The sequence below is a fragment of the Pezoporus flaviventris genome, unplaced genomic scaffold (genome assembly GCF_033815535.1).
Source record: "Pezoporus flaviventris isolate CSIRO_AGI_PZ_B2104156 unplaced genomic scaffold, CSIRO_AGI_Pfla_v1 ptg000003l, whole genome shotgun sequence".
Lineage (NCBI taxonomy): Eukaryota > Metazoa > Chordata > Aves > Psittaciformes > Psittacidae > Pezoporus > Pezoporus flaviventris.
Genome location: NW_026892551.1, coordinates 7,694,116 through 7,711,069, shown reverse-complemented (window position 1 = coordinate 7,711,069; position 16,954 = coordinate 7,694,116). Strand labels below are relative to the sequence as shown.

General features: G+C 35.1%; 1 protein-coding gene across 5 annotated transcripts in view; it reads right to left on the bottom strand.

The window, feature by feature from the left end:
* Positions 1–1,843: 1,843 nt before the first annotated feature.
* The window catches only part of RBM26 (RNA binding motif protein 26), a 50,080-nt gene continuing 34,969 nt past the window's right edge, over positions 1,844–16,954 (bottom strand). For all 5 annotated transcript variants that reach the window (XM_061445230.1, XM_061445234.1, XM_061445232.1 and 2 more), the window contains 7 exons: positions 15,342–15,416; positions 14,637–14,807; positions 10,783–10,887; positions 8,284–8,493; positions 6,962–7,048; positions 4,865–4,978; positions 1,844–2,032 (listed from right to left, as the gene is read on the bottom strand). In XM_061445230.1, the coding sequence (XP_061301214.1) occupies positions 1,943–2,032; positions 4,865–4,978; positions 6,962–7,048; positions 8,284–8,493; positions 10,783–10,887; positions 14,637–14,807; positions 15,342–15,416 (852 nt within the window). In that variant the 3' untranslated portion in view covers positions 1,844–1,942. The remainder of the gene's footprint in view (positions 2,033–4,864; positions 4,979–6,961; positions 7,049–8,283; positions 8,494–10,782; positions 10,888–14,636; positions 14,808–15,341; positions 15,417–16,954) is intronic.

The following is a 16,954-nucleotide window of genomic DNA, read 5'->3' as shown; positions in this document are numbered from 1 at the left end:
GCATGGCAGTCAATTGTGAAATTTCTATGTGAAACTAAGACTATACAAAAATGTAAATGCGTATTTTTTCAACAAGATATGCACATACACAGGGACTTAGGGAAAAGACACCCAAACCAAAAACCGAAACCCCCTAAAATCAAATGAAAACAACAAAAAACCCCAAACAAGACAAACACACAAAAAACCCCAAACAAGCAACACACTCCCCCTTCACACACACCAGAAAACATCAAACCAGGATCCAGGTTTCAAAACCTCCTCAGATAACTGAAAAGCACAGAACAAAAATTCTACAGTGAGGGCAATTCTCTCCAGGACACTGCTTCTACTTTCCTCCATGCCTATTTTGAAATAATAAAAAAAAAAAAACAAAAAACAACTCTTAAATACTATCCCCTGCATCTATTTGATAAATTAGATAATTAGTGGGTTTATGCTTTTCTCATTAATGAGTTAATGGGCAAAAGAACCTCTCTCCCATCCCCAAAACCTAGAACAAAAATAAGCCCCACCACTTTAATACTTAAGAAATGGATTGTCTTTTGAAAACAACAGCAAAATGCCACTGAATGGGAATAAAATTGTCTTTCTGGTAAGGGAGAGCCTTTACTGCCGAAGACTGGGCAGTTCCCCTTTTTAAGGGAAGAATGTTCAGACCTCGCAGAACATCCTATTAGAAAGGCCCAGTGAAGTATTTGTGGAGTATACTAACATTTCTTGTATGTACATTTTTAAATGGTGAATATATGCTACAGTATGAACTCAGTGTCTGCTGGGTGTTACTTCCAATATAGAAATAAATGTAATCAGAGCAATGCAGGAATAACAAAGGTGCGTTAATTTGTGTAGTCACTTTTTTTTAGAATACCTACCAAGTATTCCATTTCTCCTAATGAATTTTTCTGAACTACATTTCAGTACCGCATATATTTCTGCAGGCTCAAATTTTCTTCTACAGTTGCACAGTGCAGGGATACAGAATAAATTCCTTATTGTTGGAATATTATTCTATTTAGTGTTTGACTTAAATCAAACAGTTTAAAATTCAGAAGACATCCAAAAGCTTTTATGCAGAGTACACCTGTGTGTTAATGTAAATGAAACACCATTACGTGGATGTTATTTTTTTATATTCAATACGATGTTAAGGTAAGTGACAGTGATTAGAGCTCCTTTTGTGAATATGGGGGTGGGGGTTGCCATTTGGAATGGTCTTTTTTTTTTCTTTTTTTTTTTTCTTTTTTTTTTTCTTTTTTTTTTTCCCACTTTGAAGGACCATTGCCTCAGCTTTTTTGGTTATTGCTTTTTTTTCTTTTTTTTTCTTTTTTTTTTTTTTTTTGAAGACCATTCCATTTCTTTATTTTTTAACATCTTAAAGTCATAAGGACTTATATGCAAAGCAGTCATACACTTTATCATTAAAACCCATAGGTAAAATACGTACACAAATCCAACAAAAGGCTAGTACATAGTAAAGCCTAAGCATACTACTATGCAATATTATCAATACGTAACTTTAGAGACTTCAGTTTAGTACTGTTATCTATTCATTTCTGAAAACATTCACAAAGATTTTAAATGCAAATTTTCATTCCGTATCTGGAATAGAACAAAAATTATCTATGTTATAACAACTTCTGGTCATTTGTGTTTGACCAATTCGGTAAATTACAAAGAACCCAAAGAATTCTGTAACTTTCTGTAGAACTATGTAATAAAAACATTGCATATGTTCCTAGTATGATGTCTTTAGCAATCATTTACTGAAATGTAACTCAAACACCAATCTTTCAAAATGTATAACTGACCGGCTGCATTTTAGTCTATATCTGAATCCAACTTCATCACAAAACCCCTTTTAATACAAAGATGCAGAAGTACATTAGGTAATACTAATGCAACACAGGTGCAGTTCTAGCATTGTCATTGATTAGTCGAATCATCTTCTCCATGAACGAGATTCATTTTCCTCCTCCTCTTCATCATCATCTTGAAGCAGCGAGTCATCCACCAAAGATTCTTCCTGAAACTTCAAGAGAAAACGATACTGTCATGTCAGAAAATGTTAAAGATCAAAAAGCAAAATACAACTCTGTGACTCTCACAATTTAAAAAGGAAAAAAATATTTTAACAGTAAAGCTTTCAAAAAAAAATACACTGTATGTATACGTATTACATAAATGCATTAATAAATGGCAAATTAAACATGCTTTTATCTTTTCAATGGTTTTCAAAATGACATATGCGCCTCGTTACTTAAACAGCTCTTTTTGGCATATCATTCATGCCCAAGCTGCAATGTTCCCGTGGAACTTAAGATGCTATACTGAAAAGTAATGTTAGTTTTTGCATGTTCACAGTAACTATGCCTCTTTTAATCCAAGATTTCAATTTACCTGTGCCACAGAAAAATAAAAGGCTGAATCTGAAACAGTTTGATTCTGGCAGCTTAGTCAAGCTTCCATATAAAGATTTAAAACATGGGGGCAGGGAGACAGGTATTTACAGAATTTAGTCAAACTGTATTAGTGCATTTTCAATTCCTTTCAGTAGCAACATCGTAAATTCACAGACTTCACAAAACTCTGAACATTTCAGGTCAAGAGTTAACAGGCTTGAGAGAGGCAAAGCTGAAAAACTCCAGACAGAAACAGTGAGTTGTTTTGATTTTTATTTACATATAGACACGGGGGTGTATAAATAAACTATCCCACCTCAGAGCTTTTTTGACAACTGCACCTATCACAGCAATTTCTGCACTAACTAAAGAAAGAGCTAAAACACAAGGATGTGTTTCCTTAGAAAACCGTCCCAGCTGTTTGGTAACTCATAGCCTTCTTTGTTTATTCTTCTTGTCCCACTGACAGTAACTTTTTAGCTTCCAAAGCCAACAAGAGGCATGAAGGCTGATTTGTGAAGCTAGGGAGTCTTCTGGAAATGTGAACCTGTAGGCTGAAGAAAGCCTAGAACTAAGCCTTCTCTCACTCCAGCAGGCTCTTTTTTTGTAAGAGGCAGAAACCATCATTTTTATTACTTTTGCGTATGGAAAGCGCATTTTAAAAAGCAGCTCTGTTGACGTGAGGCCTGTCTGTCAGTGTATGCTTGGGTACTCTAAGCCAGACTAAAGCACAGCTTCCTGAGGACTTAGCCTCTTCCCATGGTGTCTAGATATCCAGCAGGCCAAAATATGAGAGTGCTGTCAAAAAGGAGGAGTCCTGGGCAGCACACAATGCAGAACTCTATGGTGCACAAGGCTAAGTGGCAGTAAGGATGATCAAAAAACTTAGGACAACTTCCGTATCAGGGAACAACTACAGGGACTTGGATTTCCTGTCCTGGAGGGAAAGTAGTAAAGGGAAAGTGTAACAGGAGTCCCTACATAAGTGTCTCAGTGAAGAGAGAATGATTGTCTTGTTGATGCAAGAGCAGGAAAACATCAAATTAAATATGCAGGTGTTAAGTCTAATATAAAGACAGTTGTTCTGGATAGACGTGGTATAATCAAAGTGTCCCTGTTGCAGGACACTATAGATGCTATTCTGATTTCAAAGAAACCAGACAAAATAATAAAATAAACACCTATCAAGGGCTTTTAACTACAGAGACAGCACGTCTCTGACTCAAAAGGTCCCTGAGCTGCAAACCACTGATAATTAAAAGCTTCTCTCTACTTATATGTTTTATACTGTTCCTAGACATTGGTTGTTGACTCAGTAGAGTCAACTCTTTCGTTAGGCAATCAGGTGTAGAACACAGAGCATCTAGGAAAATTAGGTTCTTTCATAATTAAGTGGCTACTCAGCAGGGAATTTCTAGAGCATATAAGTCCAAAAGACCTACTTCGTATTTTCATAAACAGACCAGAAGCCCTATTATTAATAATGTCACTCCACTGAATGAGCTAGTTCCTTTTTTCTTTTCCCCCACCAAACATCAAGTCTTAGGCCTGCTACCCCACTTTTACATAGTATCCCTCAGCTGAACTAAAATGGTGGTTTAGACATGGAAAAACAAAAGAAAACTTTTTCAACTGTTTATAATACCTACTACAAAATGAAGTTAATAAGTAGCATCATGAATTGTAGGCATGCAGAAACTCAAGACATTTTATACATACGAAGAATGTATGATGGAAATTCAGGCCACTGACTGTAAGAACGTACCCCGCCCCCAATCTAGTCCTGTATAAGTACCATGTTTTAAAAAAATGAAACTGTAAAGTTTCTTTCATGTAACTGGCTGAGCTTCAGCGCACAAACATAAAACTTCTTGAACTCATCCATCTGGGACCGGGGGACCATGGCATTATACTTCAAATACTAACTTAAACAAATGCTAGAAGCAATACAAAGCTCACAGAAGGAAAGAATGGCATTTAAATGCAAAATTTCACAAGGATTATTGAACAGAAATCCCTCCTGTAAAGGAACATGGAACATCACCTAAAAGAGAAGTATCCCACTATCACAAACACTTCTCAGCTGACAAGGCCTAAGGTCTTTTCAAGAGTTTGTAGATCTGTCCTTTTAACTCTGCCAGAACAGCTAGTGTGTGCTGTTTGTTACCATCTTCATTCCCTTTCCTCTACTACCAATACCCCAGAGGTTTCTTCCTATGTCTTCAGGTGGGGTTAAAAGATGAGTGCCTCTGCTGTTCACCTGCCAGTGAATCTGTACATTCTTTCCTTTACACAGCTGAAGTGTTTGCATATCCCTATGTGCCCTGCCTTCATTATGCAAAACGGAGAACTCTCAGTGGTTAATGAGACCTCTCAATAAGGCAGACTCCTTGCAGCAACAAACACTATAGCAGCAAGCTACATTATTTCTTAAAGTAAATGAAAGAAAAAAGCAAGCTTACTTCTTCTTCATCAGGTTCAGTTTCTTCTGTTTCAAGAGCTGACAAGCTAGCAACAGGCTTGTTCCATGCCAACTTTAGCTCTTGTCCTTTAAAACGAGATCCATGAATTGCAGCCTAAAACAAGTTTAAACATTTTAGTTACATATTCGACACACACAGATATACGTAGTCTTTGTTAAGGGAAAAAGTAACTTCAGTAATACTTAAATTCCAGAAAGAAAGCAATAACCAGCTTTTTCAGAAGAAAATTCAAGTTTTGGTATGTTCATACTGAATTACTGTTATTAGGATAAAACTAAACAATTTCATTCACTGCACACGGAATTCACACATCATTTCAGAAAAATGATCAAAATCTATTTAGAAGAAAATTAGCTTGGAAAACCATAAATCATTTGGTGATGTGGGCAAAATACTGAACTAACACCTTCTAGTTTTTAGTGTTATCTTGATGGTTCTTCACCTTTCAAAGATGGACACAAAAATGTTAATGCCTAACTTACTGGAAGATGTAAGACATCCCACAAACAAATGATGTAATATATTAAAAAAACATGAAACAAATCCAAAACAACTAAAAAAGCCCCTTTGTGATTACAATTTAATCTACCGGAAAATGTTCCACTTCCTGTAAAGCCACTGTAATTGAAATGTAAAAATTTTTAACTTATGGGATATTCATGCCTTTCTAAGTACCAGCTGCATTAAGTGGCTGCTTTGGAAATAGTATGTTCAAATTAAAGTAACATGAATGAGCATAAATCAGCGTTAGCAACGTTCCGAAATAACTGTCATGGTCACAAAAGATTTATAGTACAATCTGAAAGCACAGCATAATGTGAAATGTAGAAACAATTACATGTTCAATGACATCTGAACATGAATTGTGTGATATTAAAGTCCCCAGGTATAAATTTTAAATCTGTACATATAAATTTATGATAAATTTAAAAGATTCTATGCTTATTAAAATGCAGCTCAGGAGCTTTTTGTCCATGGTCTCATCACAGTGTCACACAACTAGAATTTTTAAAAGTACTTATATGTGACACTCGGGTCCAAAAACAACTTGTAATCTTTAGGAGAAATTACTACTACATAAAAATGCAACATTTTACAATTGGGAATCCTCCTCTTCCTTTCAGGCTAGAACATATATATTCATAAACTATAGACCTATTTTCATTTAAGAAGGTAAAATATTAACTGCATTTACCTCACAATTGGCCTCAACAGAGGTTTTTAATGTTTACCTTCTACAACTTCTCCGACTGCCAGTCTTAAAGTCTGCTTTAGTAGTAAACACAGAAATTCCAGTAGAAGTATATATTTAAAACTATCTTAAGGAAAACACAGATTTTACTGTATTTGATCAAACACAGTTTTCACACAATTTATATTTAAAATTGAAGGTGCAATTAGACACAGAGCCATCTGACAAAAATTTTAATGCTAACTAAAATGTGGCCACCTCAAACACTGATCATTCAAGAAAAGAATAAAAAAGCAAATCTTATCACATCAAATCACATTTACACTATCACAAGTTGTCATTGAATAATTAGGGTTGAAAAGGACCTTATGATCATTTAGTTCCAGCCCTCATGCCATGGGCAGGGATGCCTCACACCAGACCCTGTCACCCAAGGCTCTATCCAACCTGGCCTTGAACACTGCCAGGGATGGAGCATTTTCAGGCAAAAGTAAATCCAACTGATTAAAAAAAATGAAACAAAATATACAGGCTCACTCTGCAGGATATTAGTGAAATTTCAGGAAGACTGTGAAGGTACCAAGTCTCCATGTGGAAAAAATTAGTAATTAAACCACGACATCCTGCTATCAATTCTCAAGTGTTTCTCTTCATCTCTCTTACATACTGTCCTTGAGTATGCTACAAACATCCTCATTTCCTAAGCATTCCAGTAATATGCTGTTCTGACAATTTGTTTAATCTAGAATTAAACTTCTGCGTCAAACTTCTTTTAAAATGTTAAAAAATAATTAGCAGTATTACATTTAATCAAATACAGAAGTATAATGTAACTAGAAAGTAGGGGAATATTGCAGAGTATTTTCAACAACAACTTTACTCACAGCTTCAGCTTCTGCTCTTGTTTTAAAGGTAATCACTGCATGAAGAGAAGAGTCATCTATCTGGCAATCTTCAATGTCACCATATTGCTTTTAATAAAGAAATGTAGAAAAAAAAAGCTTAGTGAAATAGTTCACCTCTAACAATGCTGTCCTAAATCAAATGCCTTCAAAAAAAAAAAAAAAAAAAATCACATAAATTTAGAAGAGTGCCTTTCATAGCTTTAATGTCAATTAGAGTACTTGTGTTTGTGAAGAATACCATTACTTTTACTCCTATTTCTAAAACATTTAAGTGCTGTAGTCTCTGGACTTTCATATTGTAAAGATACAGGTATGAAGTAAAATTCTGACAGAAAAAGAGGTTGTTCCGCTTCAATACTTCTCTCTTGATCAGAAAGAAGGTATCTTGAATTCCATTAATCTGTTCTGAAACTCTTCCACAAATAATATTTATTAGACACAGGGACTGTAGAAAAACTTTCAAAACTGAAATTGATTTCAGCAGCTTAAGAACCTGACCCATCTATTCTTGTAATGGCCTCTCTAGTATTGCTACCTTTAACGTGCCACCTCTGTAAGCTGCAATACCAAATATATCTGTAGATATATGCAGAGCTGTAGTTATCATAATAGAAACAGAAAATACATCTCTATAGAAAGTACTTTAGTACTTTCAGTACTCATAACCAAAATCCAATGGGAGGGGGGGTGGCAGAGTGGAATACAAAGATTCACCCAACTTGATTCACTAGATATTCTTTGCATTTATTCCACAAAATAAACAAGTTTCCTTTTATTATAGCCTTTTTTAATGGAGAGGGTTTAGAAATGTATGCTGATTTCTCACTTTACAATTTTTGCAAATAAAATTTACCAAAAATTTTCAGTGAAAATTTTCATTAAACACTTGTTAATGTACTTCAATGAAGATAAACAGGCTTCACAAATTTAAAGTTTGGCACAGAATCAGTCTTTTTTCTCACCATTACTCCTGCTATTTCATATACCTAAAAAATTATAACAATTTTACATATATTCTGAATAAATAAATATTTTAAGTCATTACTTTGTATTCCAAATTTGCTTTCCTTGTAAGAAAAATAACAAGTCTCGTAAATGCTATGCAGTTGCAGTTACAGCTAGCTGAATCAATGGTGTAATTTCTTTCACCTTTTTCAGATGCATCTTTTTTCCATGAACAGGTATATCATGCTAAAGATTCATACCTAAATAATATTCCCAGATTAACTGAATCAAGAGAAAACAAAACCTTCAGTAGAAGAAGGTCATCAAAGAACAGAAAAAGTGAAGTTGCCACATACCGCAAAATGAGGAAGAAGATCTTCTCTATCACTTTCTGTGAATGCAGAGATTTCTAATGCCCTAGGTCGATGATCCACAACTGCATGCACAGGAACTCCTCTGCCTCTACCCCGGCCTCGTATTCCTCTACCTCTGCTACGTGATGCACCCCGACCTCTTGCATGAACCCCTCTACCACGAACTGAAGAAAGAATCCCTCGTTTGGCAGCCTAAGATGTTTATACATAACATATCGATGTATTAAAATTCATAATCTAAATATTTAGACAAAATTACAAACACATACTCTTATGTTTCCTACAAACATCTCCAAACAAGACTTAAAAAGAGCAGCTTACAGGTCTTAAAATAACAAAAGGTGAACATGTTAATAACATTGAAAAGCCAAGACTGTTAATAATTAAACAGATCAAAAATAGAATGGAAAAAGGGAAAAAGAACCAGGTATTAAAAAACAGGTATCAAAAAAGCCCTTATCTGTGAAGCTAACTCCTCACAGAAGAAAGGAACTGCTGTACAATACTTGCAATTTCATTAGCAAATTTCTTTGATTTAGTGACTAACTCCTTAATTTGTTTCTTTAACTTCGACTCTTAACTGTCTTTGAACAACCAGCCAGGACTTTTACCAGAATTTAATGCAGTGTAATAGCTTTTGGCCACACAACTGTGAGGTAGGAAACAGAGCTCTAACAAGTGCCTCCAAAGAAAAACACTTGGCTCTACATACTTACTAATTTCCACTCCCACCTGTATCCCTTCTAAAGAACTGGCATGCACTCTCCAAGAAAAGTCAAAAGGCCTGTGACAATATCTGACAGCCATTTGAAAAATAATTTGCAAAAGTGATTGTAAGTTTAAAAAAAGCACTTTCAAGGATTTAATTTCATCACTTATAATGAGAAAAAAATATTTTCAGCAAAACCAGATCTGCTACAGGAACAAAATGTTAAATAAAATCACTGTAACAATGTTCTTAACATATCCTACTGTGTTTACAATTCAAGTACTGATAACAGTACTTTAATGCATGCCACTGGTATTACTCATAAGAAGTTCAAATTTGTTATGGCTTTATTCCTGAAATTATTCTGATAATTTTACAGTAGTATGTAGTGCTGTAATTCACTCTGTGTGTGTGTGTGTGTGAGTGAAGTAAAACGTGCAGGTTCTGGTGTTTTTTAACATTTTTAAATGGTTAAATAAATAATCCAGACAGTTAAACATTATGCTAACTCAACAATCAAGCTGTATACTGTTTGGGTTTTCTCACAGCAAAAGCAGGGTCACCTGGAACAGAACAGAACAGCAGGCTACAAGGCACAGAAGAAACACAATTATTGTGGTAGTTAAAGTCACAAAGAGAATGTGTGAATAAATTTTTTCTAAAGAATTTGTAGGAATACTGAATAATTAAACAAATATCATGGGGAAAAACCCCATATCCCTCCTGTAAATTATAGAAAGGATACATCTTGTGCTGTTCCCTAACCCTGGTTTTCTCTATCTACTTTGATCACTATTTGCTGAAGGTTTCAGAATATACCTTTTACTAGCATTTTCTAAAATATACATTTTATAAATAAGCTTTCAAGACACTTTTGAAATATTATTCACCATCAGAATATGCGTTATTAATATGAGCTTTTTTGTCATCTCCACTGAACTGGTTCGGCTTATTTACAACCCTATTTTGAATTACCAAAGCTGCATTACACCTTCATTTTAAAGTAAGATTTTAATGCAACTTAGCCATAGGTATGTGCACTGTGTTCATATGTAGCTATACATAAAACATGATCAAACTTCATTCAGACAAGAGGGATTTAAGCAACACAGCAGCCTGCTTAACAATAAAAAGAGATAAGATTATCATGCAATTAAGTAGATATTACACAGATAAGGAAGACAGCACACAAAGAGCAACACCCACAACATTCAGAATTTCTCAAAATAAGACACATGAAGTATCTTGCACAGCCTTTGCAATTTTTTAAAAAGTATGTTTCTAAATATTGAACACTTCCTGAAATGTTGTTTTTGCTTTTGGTATAGCCTCCTTCTCCTGAAACTAATGCTGCAATATTATTACTTTTGGCACTTCAATTTTTCAGTTAATCTTAAGTGGATGCTAACATTTAAGAATAAAAGATCAAACAGTGTTTTTTAACTCCTCTATATCAAACATAACACCACCTACAGAAAACAATTCAAAAACACTCCAAGCTCGCAAGGAAGTATTTCTACCACAAATCTGTGGAATATCATGTCATGTAATAAGTTACAGAACTTAACTAGATTAGCCATCAAGCTTGAAGACAATATTATTTCTCTACCCTCAGTGGAATTAGAAGCTATTTTTTTAAAACATAACTGCTAATTGCCACCATCTATATACAATATTGCACAAAAAAATAGTTTATGATACAATAGATGAGTTAATAAACATATGAAAATATATTAAAAAGTCAATTGCTACAAAAGAAGAGACAAACATACTTCCAGCTGCAGCTCTGTATATTTTCGTCTTAATTCAGTAACTTCCTCCCCAGCTTGCATCTTCTTGTATAAATCCAGTTCAGTATCTAGCAACTCTTTCTGCATCTAAGAAATTGTTACAGTAAATTGTTAGTTCCACAGTTCACATTCTCTACCGAGGAAATAACATTCCATTAAGACCCAAGAACCTACTGCTATGCCCCTATGAGAAGGCCGTTTCAAAAATACACAGCGATTTAAAGGTTGGCCAGTGCTGGCCTCCAAGTAAGGTACCAGTTTGCCACAGCACCTCTATCTGGAAAACAGATTCCTAGACACCATAAGGAAAGGGAATTTGAAAACTAGATGTTGTAGCTTCCGTAAGGTTTAAACGTAAACAAGTTGTGACTTATCAGTTCACATCACAGCTCTACCTTTGCAGATATACTGCTTACTACGTTAGGTTTCCACCTTCAAAAACAAAGCACAAGTTTAGGAGCCTTCTTGGCAAGACAAAACTTCAATGTGTAGTAGTATGTTTCTGAGCTTGGTGATGTCAAACCTTTTAGACTACCACACAAAGCCAAAGCCAATGTAATTTTTTCTAAACTAGAGATAAATGACATGGAAAAAATGCAAAATTACACGGTAGCGATGAGATAGAAAGACATTCTACAAAAAAGAAAAAAGCAGTACAATTACGAATATGAAATCTATAATCAGACTGGAGAATAAACATTTACCAAAGTTCCATAATGCAAAAGCACAAATGGTAGTTCTGTTCAGACCACAGTAGAAAAAAAAAAAAAACAAAACAACCCAGTAACAAGACCTCTGTTAATAAAAGGCTGGTCTCTGATGCAGTTACCTTCCAGCACATAGTACCTTAAAAAAAAAAATATTAGAAAGTTCAAAAACATACTGAAAAAGCCTTAGAAACTGAAAGGTGTCTCTGAATCCAAATTTAGACATGTTCATTGCAACCACTGAGGTGCAGGTTCTGGTACAGGTGCAGCAAAGGGCTTTATGTAACCATGAATATTTTATTTCAAGTTCTGTTCCAAAGAGAAAACTTTCTACAGCAGCCAAATGTTCCAGGGACATCGCAAATGAAGGATGAAATTATAGATTATTGTGAAACAGTTTTACATTTATACCCACTGATTCAAAAATCACAGCTTGTAATGCATTCAAAGGCTGGTTTTCAAGAGATGAAGGTTTCACATTGTGATAGTTGGAAACCAAGTATCATCACCCCATCCCCCCCCGAAAGCTTTAAAAGAAAAAAAAGCTGGATTGTTCAACTGACAAATTATTCAACCTGACCACTTTTAGCCCCATTCTGTGATTACCTGCAGCAACCACATTAAAAAAAAAAAAAACAAACAAAAAAAAATCAATCCACTACCTCCTTATAGAATAGTTTTCAAAGCTCTCACAATTGGAAACAGTGTTTCTCGCACATCTCACTGTGCTGCAACACACCAATGACATGGCAAAACAAGGACTTCTGAAATTTAGTAATGACCAGCAAGCAGCTAAAACTCATAGAGGGATCAGGCCAAGTCAGCATGGGTTCATGAAGGTCAGGTCCTGCCTGAACAACCTGATTGCCTTCTATGATAAGGTGACCCACCTGGGGCAGGAGGAACCTCCTGCATGTCAACAAAGGAAAATGCCATGTTCTGCACCTGAGGAGGAAAAACCCCAGCCATCAGTATAGGATGGGGGCTGCCCAGATGAAGAAGACCTGAGGGGTCTTGGTAGCAGGAAAGAAGTTCAACATTAGCCAGCAATATTTTCAGCAGCGTCCTGGAGAAGAGCACCACCAGCAGGTCAAGGGAAGTGATCCTTCTCCTCTACTCTGCAGCAGTGAAGCCACATGAGTGGTGCGTCCAGTTCCAGGCTCCCCAGCACAAGAGAGAAGTACTGGAGGGAGACCAGCAAAAGGCCACAAAGATGATTAAGGGACTGAAGCATCTACTGTATGAGCAGAGGGTGACAGAACTGGGATTAACTCCAAGAAGGTGGCATGGGGGATCTTATCTACATGTATAAATACTCCATATGGATGAATACTCAATATGAATGAATCCAGGCTCTTCTCAGTGGAAACTGGTGATGGAATGAGACAATCCCCAGAGACCCTTTCTAATCTCAACCATTTTTAGCAATTTGGTGTTATTAGACCATTTCCTTGTCCATTTCAAAAATTTACTGGAACACTCTCTGGGTAAAATAACTGTTATGGATTAAAATGCTGCATTGAAGTTTTCTGATCTAGTTTTCAACTTCCTTCTTCATTTCTATGGATCTGGATTCATTTCCTTGCATGTGACAAAACTGATAAACTGTTTTCTCCTGTTCAAATTTATGAAGCACTGTACATCTCCAGTAGAAGAGTATCCTCAAAACCATGAGGCTTTAACAATAAAATGCAACTTTAAAAATTCTGACAATTTCTAAGCCTTACAGTTCAAATTCAGACAGGTGATTTCCTCCACACTTCTCAAAAAAGTTCTCTCACCAGAGAACATCTACTCTCAAAAACAAAATAAAAATTACTCCCTCATCTCCAAAAAAAAGAAGAGTTTAATCTTACTATAGCAGGGCCCGAATTTTGGGATTATTACCCTTAGTGTCGTCCCCCCCCCCCCAAAGCACAGTAGAATATTCCACGGAAACAGAAATTGTTTTAAGAGGTATAAACTGACTTCCAGAAATAATAATCTATGCCCATCTTCAGGATAAAAATACACTGCTTCAACTTTTACTAGATAACGATGTAAGAAGTTACTGTGAGTACATATATGTCATTTCAGTACACTTTTTCCATATTTCTTTTAAAAACTGTACATCACTAATTTACACTGCACTTTTATGCCTATATTTCTATGTAAAATAAAGCAGAAGAAATGCTGCTTCAAACTGGGACTTAATAATCCATTTAAATTAAATCTGGGTTGTAATGTTGCACCAGATGTTTAAAACAGAATCACAAACATTAGAAGATTGAGCATTCTGAAGACTTAAGAAATGAAAACAGCAAGAAAAGACTTTTTTCTTTACTGAAAAATATACTATATAAAAATCTGCTCTTTTATTAGCATGAACTTCCTCACTTGATAAATCAAGAAAAGCTTGTGAGATATTTACAGAACATTAATTGATTTCTTAAAACATTATTTCTTAATTCTTAATCACCTTGTGACCTGCTTAGGAACAAATTAATACAATTGCATCTTAAAGCAGCTGGGAAACTGGTTAGAGGCATATACTAACACAAATGATAGTACAGGGGAGAAACTCCTCTTACAGGTACAACCCAAACATGGGTAGCTAAATAAAGGAATACTGAACAGTGCAACCTTCGATCTAAAAAGCTTAATATACTGAAACATTCCAGTGACATGAAAAGCCCTGTGACATTATGTACCAGTACAGCAGTCAACTAGTTTCATGAAGCAGTTTGTTTTGTGTATTAAACCTCATCAGAAGGTATCTGTGTTGCATAATGACAACCCTTTTGCATAAGAAATTCTACTTTCATGATTTCTATTAAAAAATGTAAAAAGCAACAGATGAAACACAAAAGATTCAGTAAGGCAAAAAGAAGTAAGATTTATGTTTTGGGTTTTGATTTTCCAGATGATGCAATACCTGCGTAACAATGGGTAAACATTTTAGACAATGGCATAGTTTTGAAATTAACTACGTTAGTTTAAAAACAAGGTAAAACCAACCTCCCTTCAAAGATGACTTCAAAATTAAACCAGTATGGTTTTAAATACTGCTTAGCTGGCTGCCTGTTTTTAATTCTCCTGACATAAGCATGTGAACTTATCTTATTAAAAGCCTGACCAAAACTTGAGTACCTGAGTCTTCGTTTTCATGCTTTTTAAAGGAGTCCCTCCTCCTGGTGATACACCTTTTAATTCATCCTTTAACTTGGTAATGCTATTAGTCAAAATTTCCAGTGTTTTCATGATTTCTGCTTTGTCTTCTGACTTCATGGTTTTATTCTTCTCTAGCTTTGAAATCAGCATCTGTTCAATTTAAAAAGATAAAACAAAATGGCTTTTACTTAGCAACTGCTACTACAGATCTGTTTTCCAGTACTCAGTATTGCATTACTTTTGTTGTGATTGTCAAACTCAATATATAGGGCTTTTAACAGCTTACACCAAGTTAAAAATTATCTGAATCTCTGATTATTTGCTAATGAACATCTGGTATCTACTTGGCCAGATATGCTCAACAGACTTACATAAATTCAATTTCTAAATTTCTGCTCCTAAGCAAAGTCCAGTCATGCACACTTTTCTACACCTGCTCTTGTCAAGTCAAACACTCAGGCTTTCATTTCTCTCAGAACATATGCATATTGCACCCAAATCAGGCAATTTGAACTAACAAGACAAATTATGTTAAAACTTAAAATCATGTGGTAATACCATTCTAAGAGAGTGCTTATTTTATAGGCCAGTTTTACAGCTCAAGCTTACAAATTCTGAAATACTTTCTAGTGAACTGAGATTTTACAACTGAATTGTTCACTTTCTTTAATGCTAACATTTTACCTTCTGTGTTTCAATGTGCTTTTCTAAAATTTCTTGCTTCTTTTTTCTCACATCTTGTTGAAGTCGTAATGCATCCTAGAAGCATAAAAAAAATTATAGAAAGTTTCTGGACTTTGAAAAATAATACCAGAAGAATAATACACCTGACAACTCTACAGCAGTAATTTCCAATATGTTTTGAAAACAATGTATCACCAAATGAGCAAAAGGTCTCATATCGTTCTTAGTCTGATCTGTGTCAGGAAGACTTCATTATTACTTACGTACAAAGCAAACACACAAGTCCAATGAAAGCTGAAAGGCAATATAATACACTAGTGCAAGAGGTACAACATACAAGAGTTTAAATGTGTAATGTCAGTATCTTGAAAGAAACTGCAAATCAAGTCCATCAATTAAAACACATTCTCCAGTACAGCTCCAAGCAAAAAAGAAAATACATCCTGTTTTTTTAAACTAATGCGTTACCTAATGAAAACCATCTCTTTTGCATCTGACTGCTGTAACTTGGAAGTGACAAGTACCACCACCCAACCTGCTAAAAACAGAAACTTGACATTGCAATGGGCAAATCAAAATTAATTTAAACTGACAAATTTGTAATATATTTCACTCAAAAGGAGAAGCAAGAGGAAATGCCACAGCTGCTGTGCTCATTAATGCTGCTTGAGAAAGCAACTGCTTCTTCCTCTCAGATACAGAACATACAGGTCTTAGAAGGATACTTGCAGAAAACAATTAAGAGCTTTGATATCAACATATTTAATGGGACAAAAGAGGAGAGGAAGAAGATGATTTTGCACCTCTAGCTTATCAACTGGGATCAGACTGGAAGTAGATTATTTTATACAAAGAGCGTAAATGCACAACACCCATAAAAAGGAAATAGTAAAGGTTCTGCATGTCTTCCCAAATATTGACAGATTCTGCTGCATGAAATGTTAGTTTTGCAATCCCGTGTGCAACCTTTTTTCTGAAGGGAAAAGGAAGGTAAGACAAGGGGATGAATGCCAAGAAAAACTAGGGAGACACGAGGAAAGATGATTTTGTGGGACTCCCTCCCATGTTTTTCCACAAGTACTATTATACTGTAACAGAAATCTCTGAAGAAAGAAAGGAGCAGAAGAGCATATGAAAAAAGAGCCAGTCACTTAGCATGTCTCCAGTGTCTTCTCTCAAAACCCCCAAAAAACAAAAAACAAATCACCAAAACCCTACAGCTGTTAAGAGTCAATAATTTTATTACAAGGTTTTTGCCATTTCACAGGCATTTAGCATCTAAACTTGAAAGGTAAAGCTTCTATTTCTGAAAAACATGTTTGAGGGGGCAATTATTAAATGAAATACCCAAATTAGAAGTAATTTCTCTAAAGTCTGAACCAATACCATAATGGACATGCAGTTATAAACTATTTCAAATTATATTAGACATTAGTTACATAAGTTTACTAATAGTCTTAACAGTTATACTGATTTCAGTATGTCTGTTTGAATCCAACTTACTACTGAACTCTTACTTTGTAGTTTGAAACCAGCAGATAAACATCCTGTATTTAGTTTTTCTAAATTAGAAGAATAAATCTGAAAAAAGGAGGCTTACTGGCCTTTTCTGA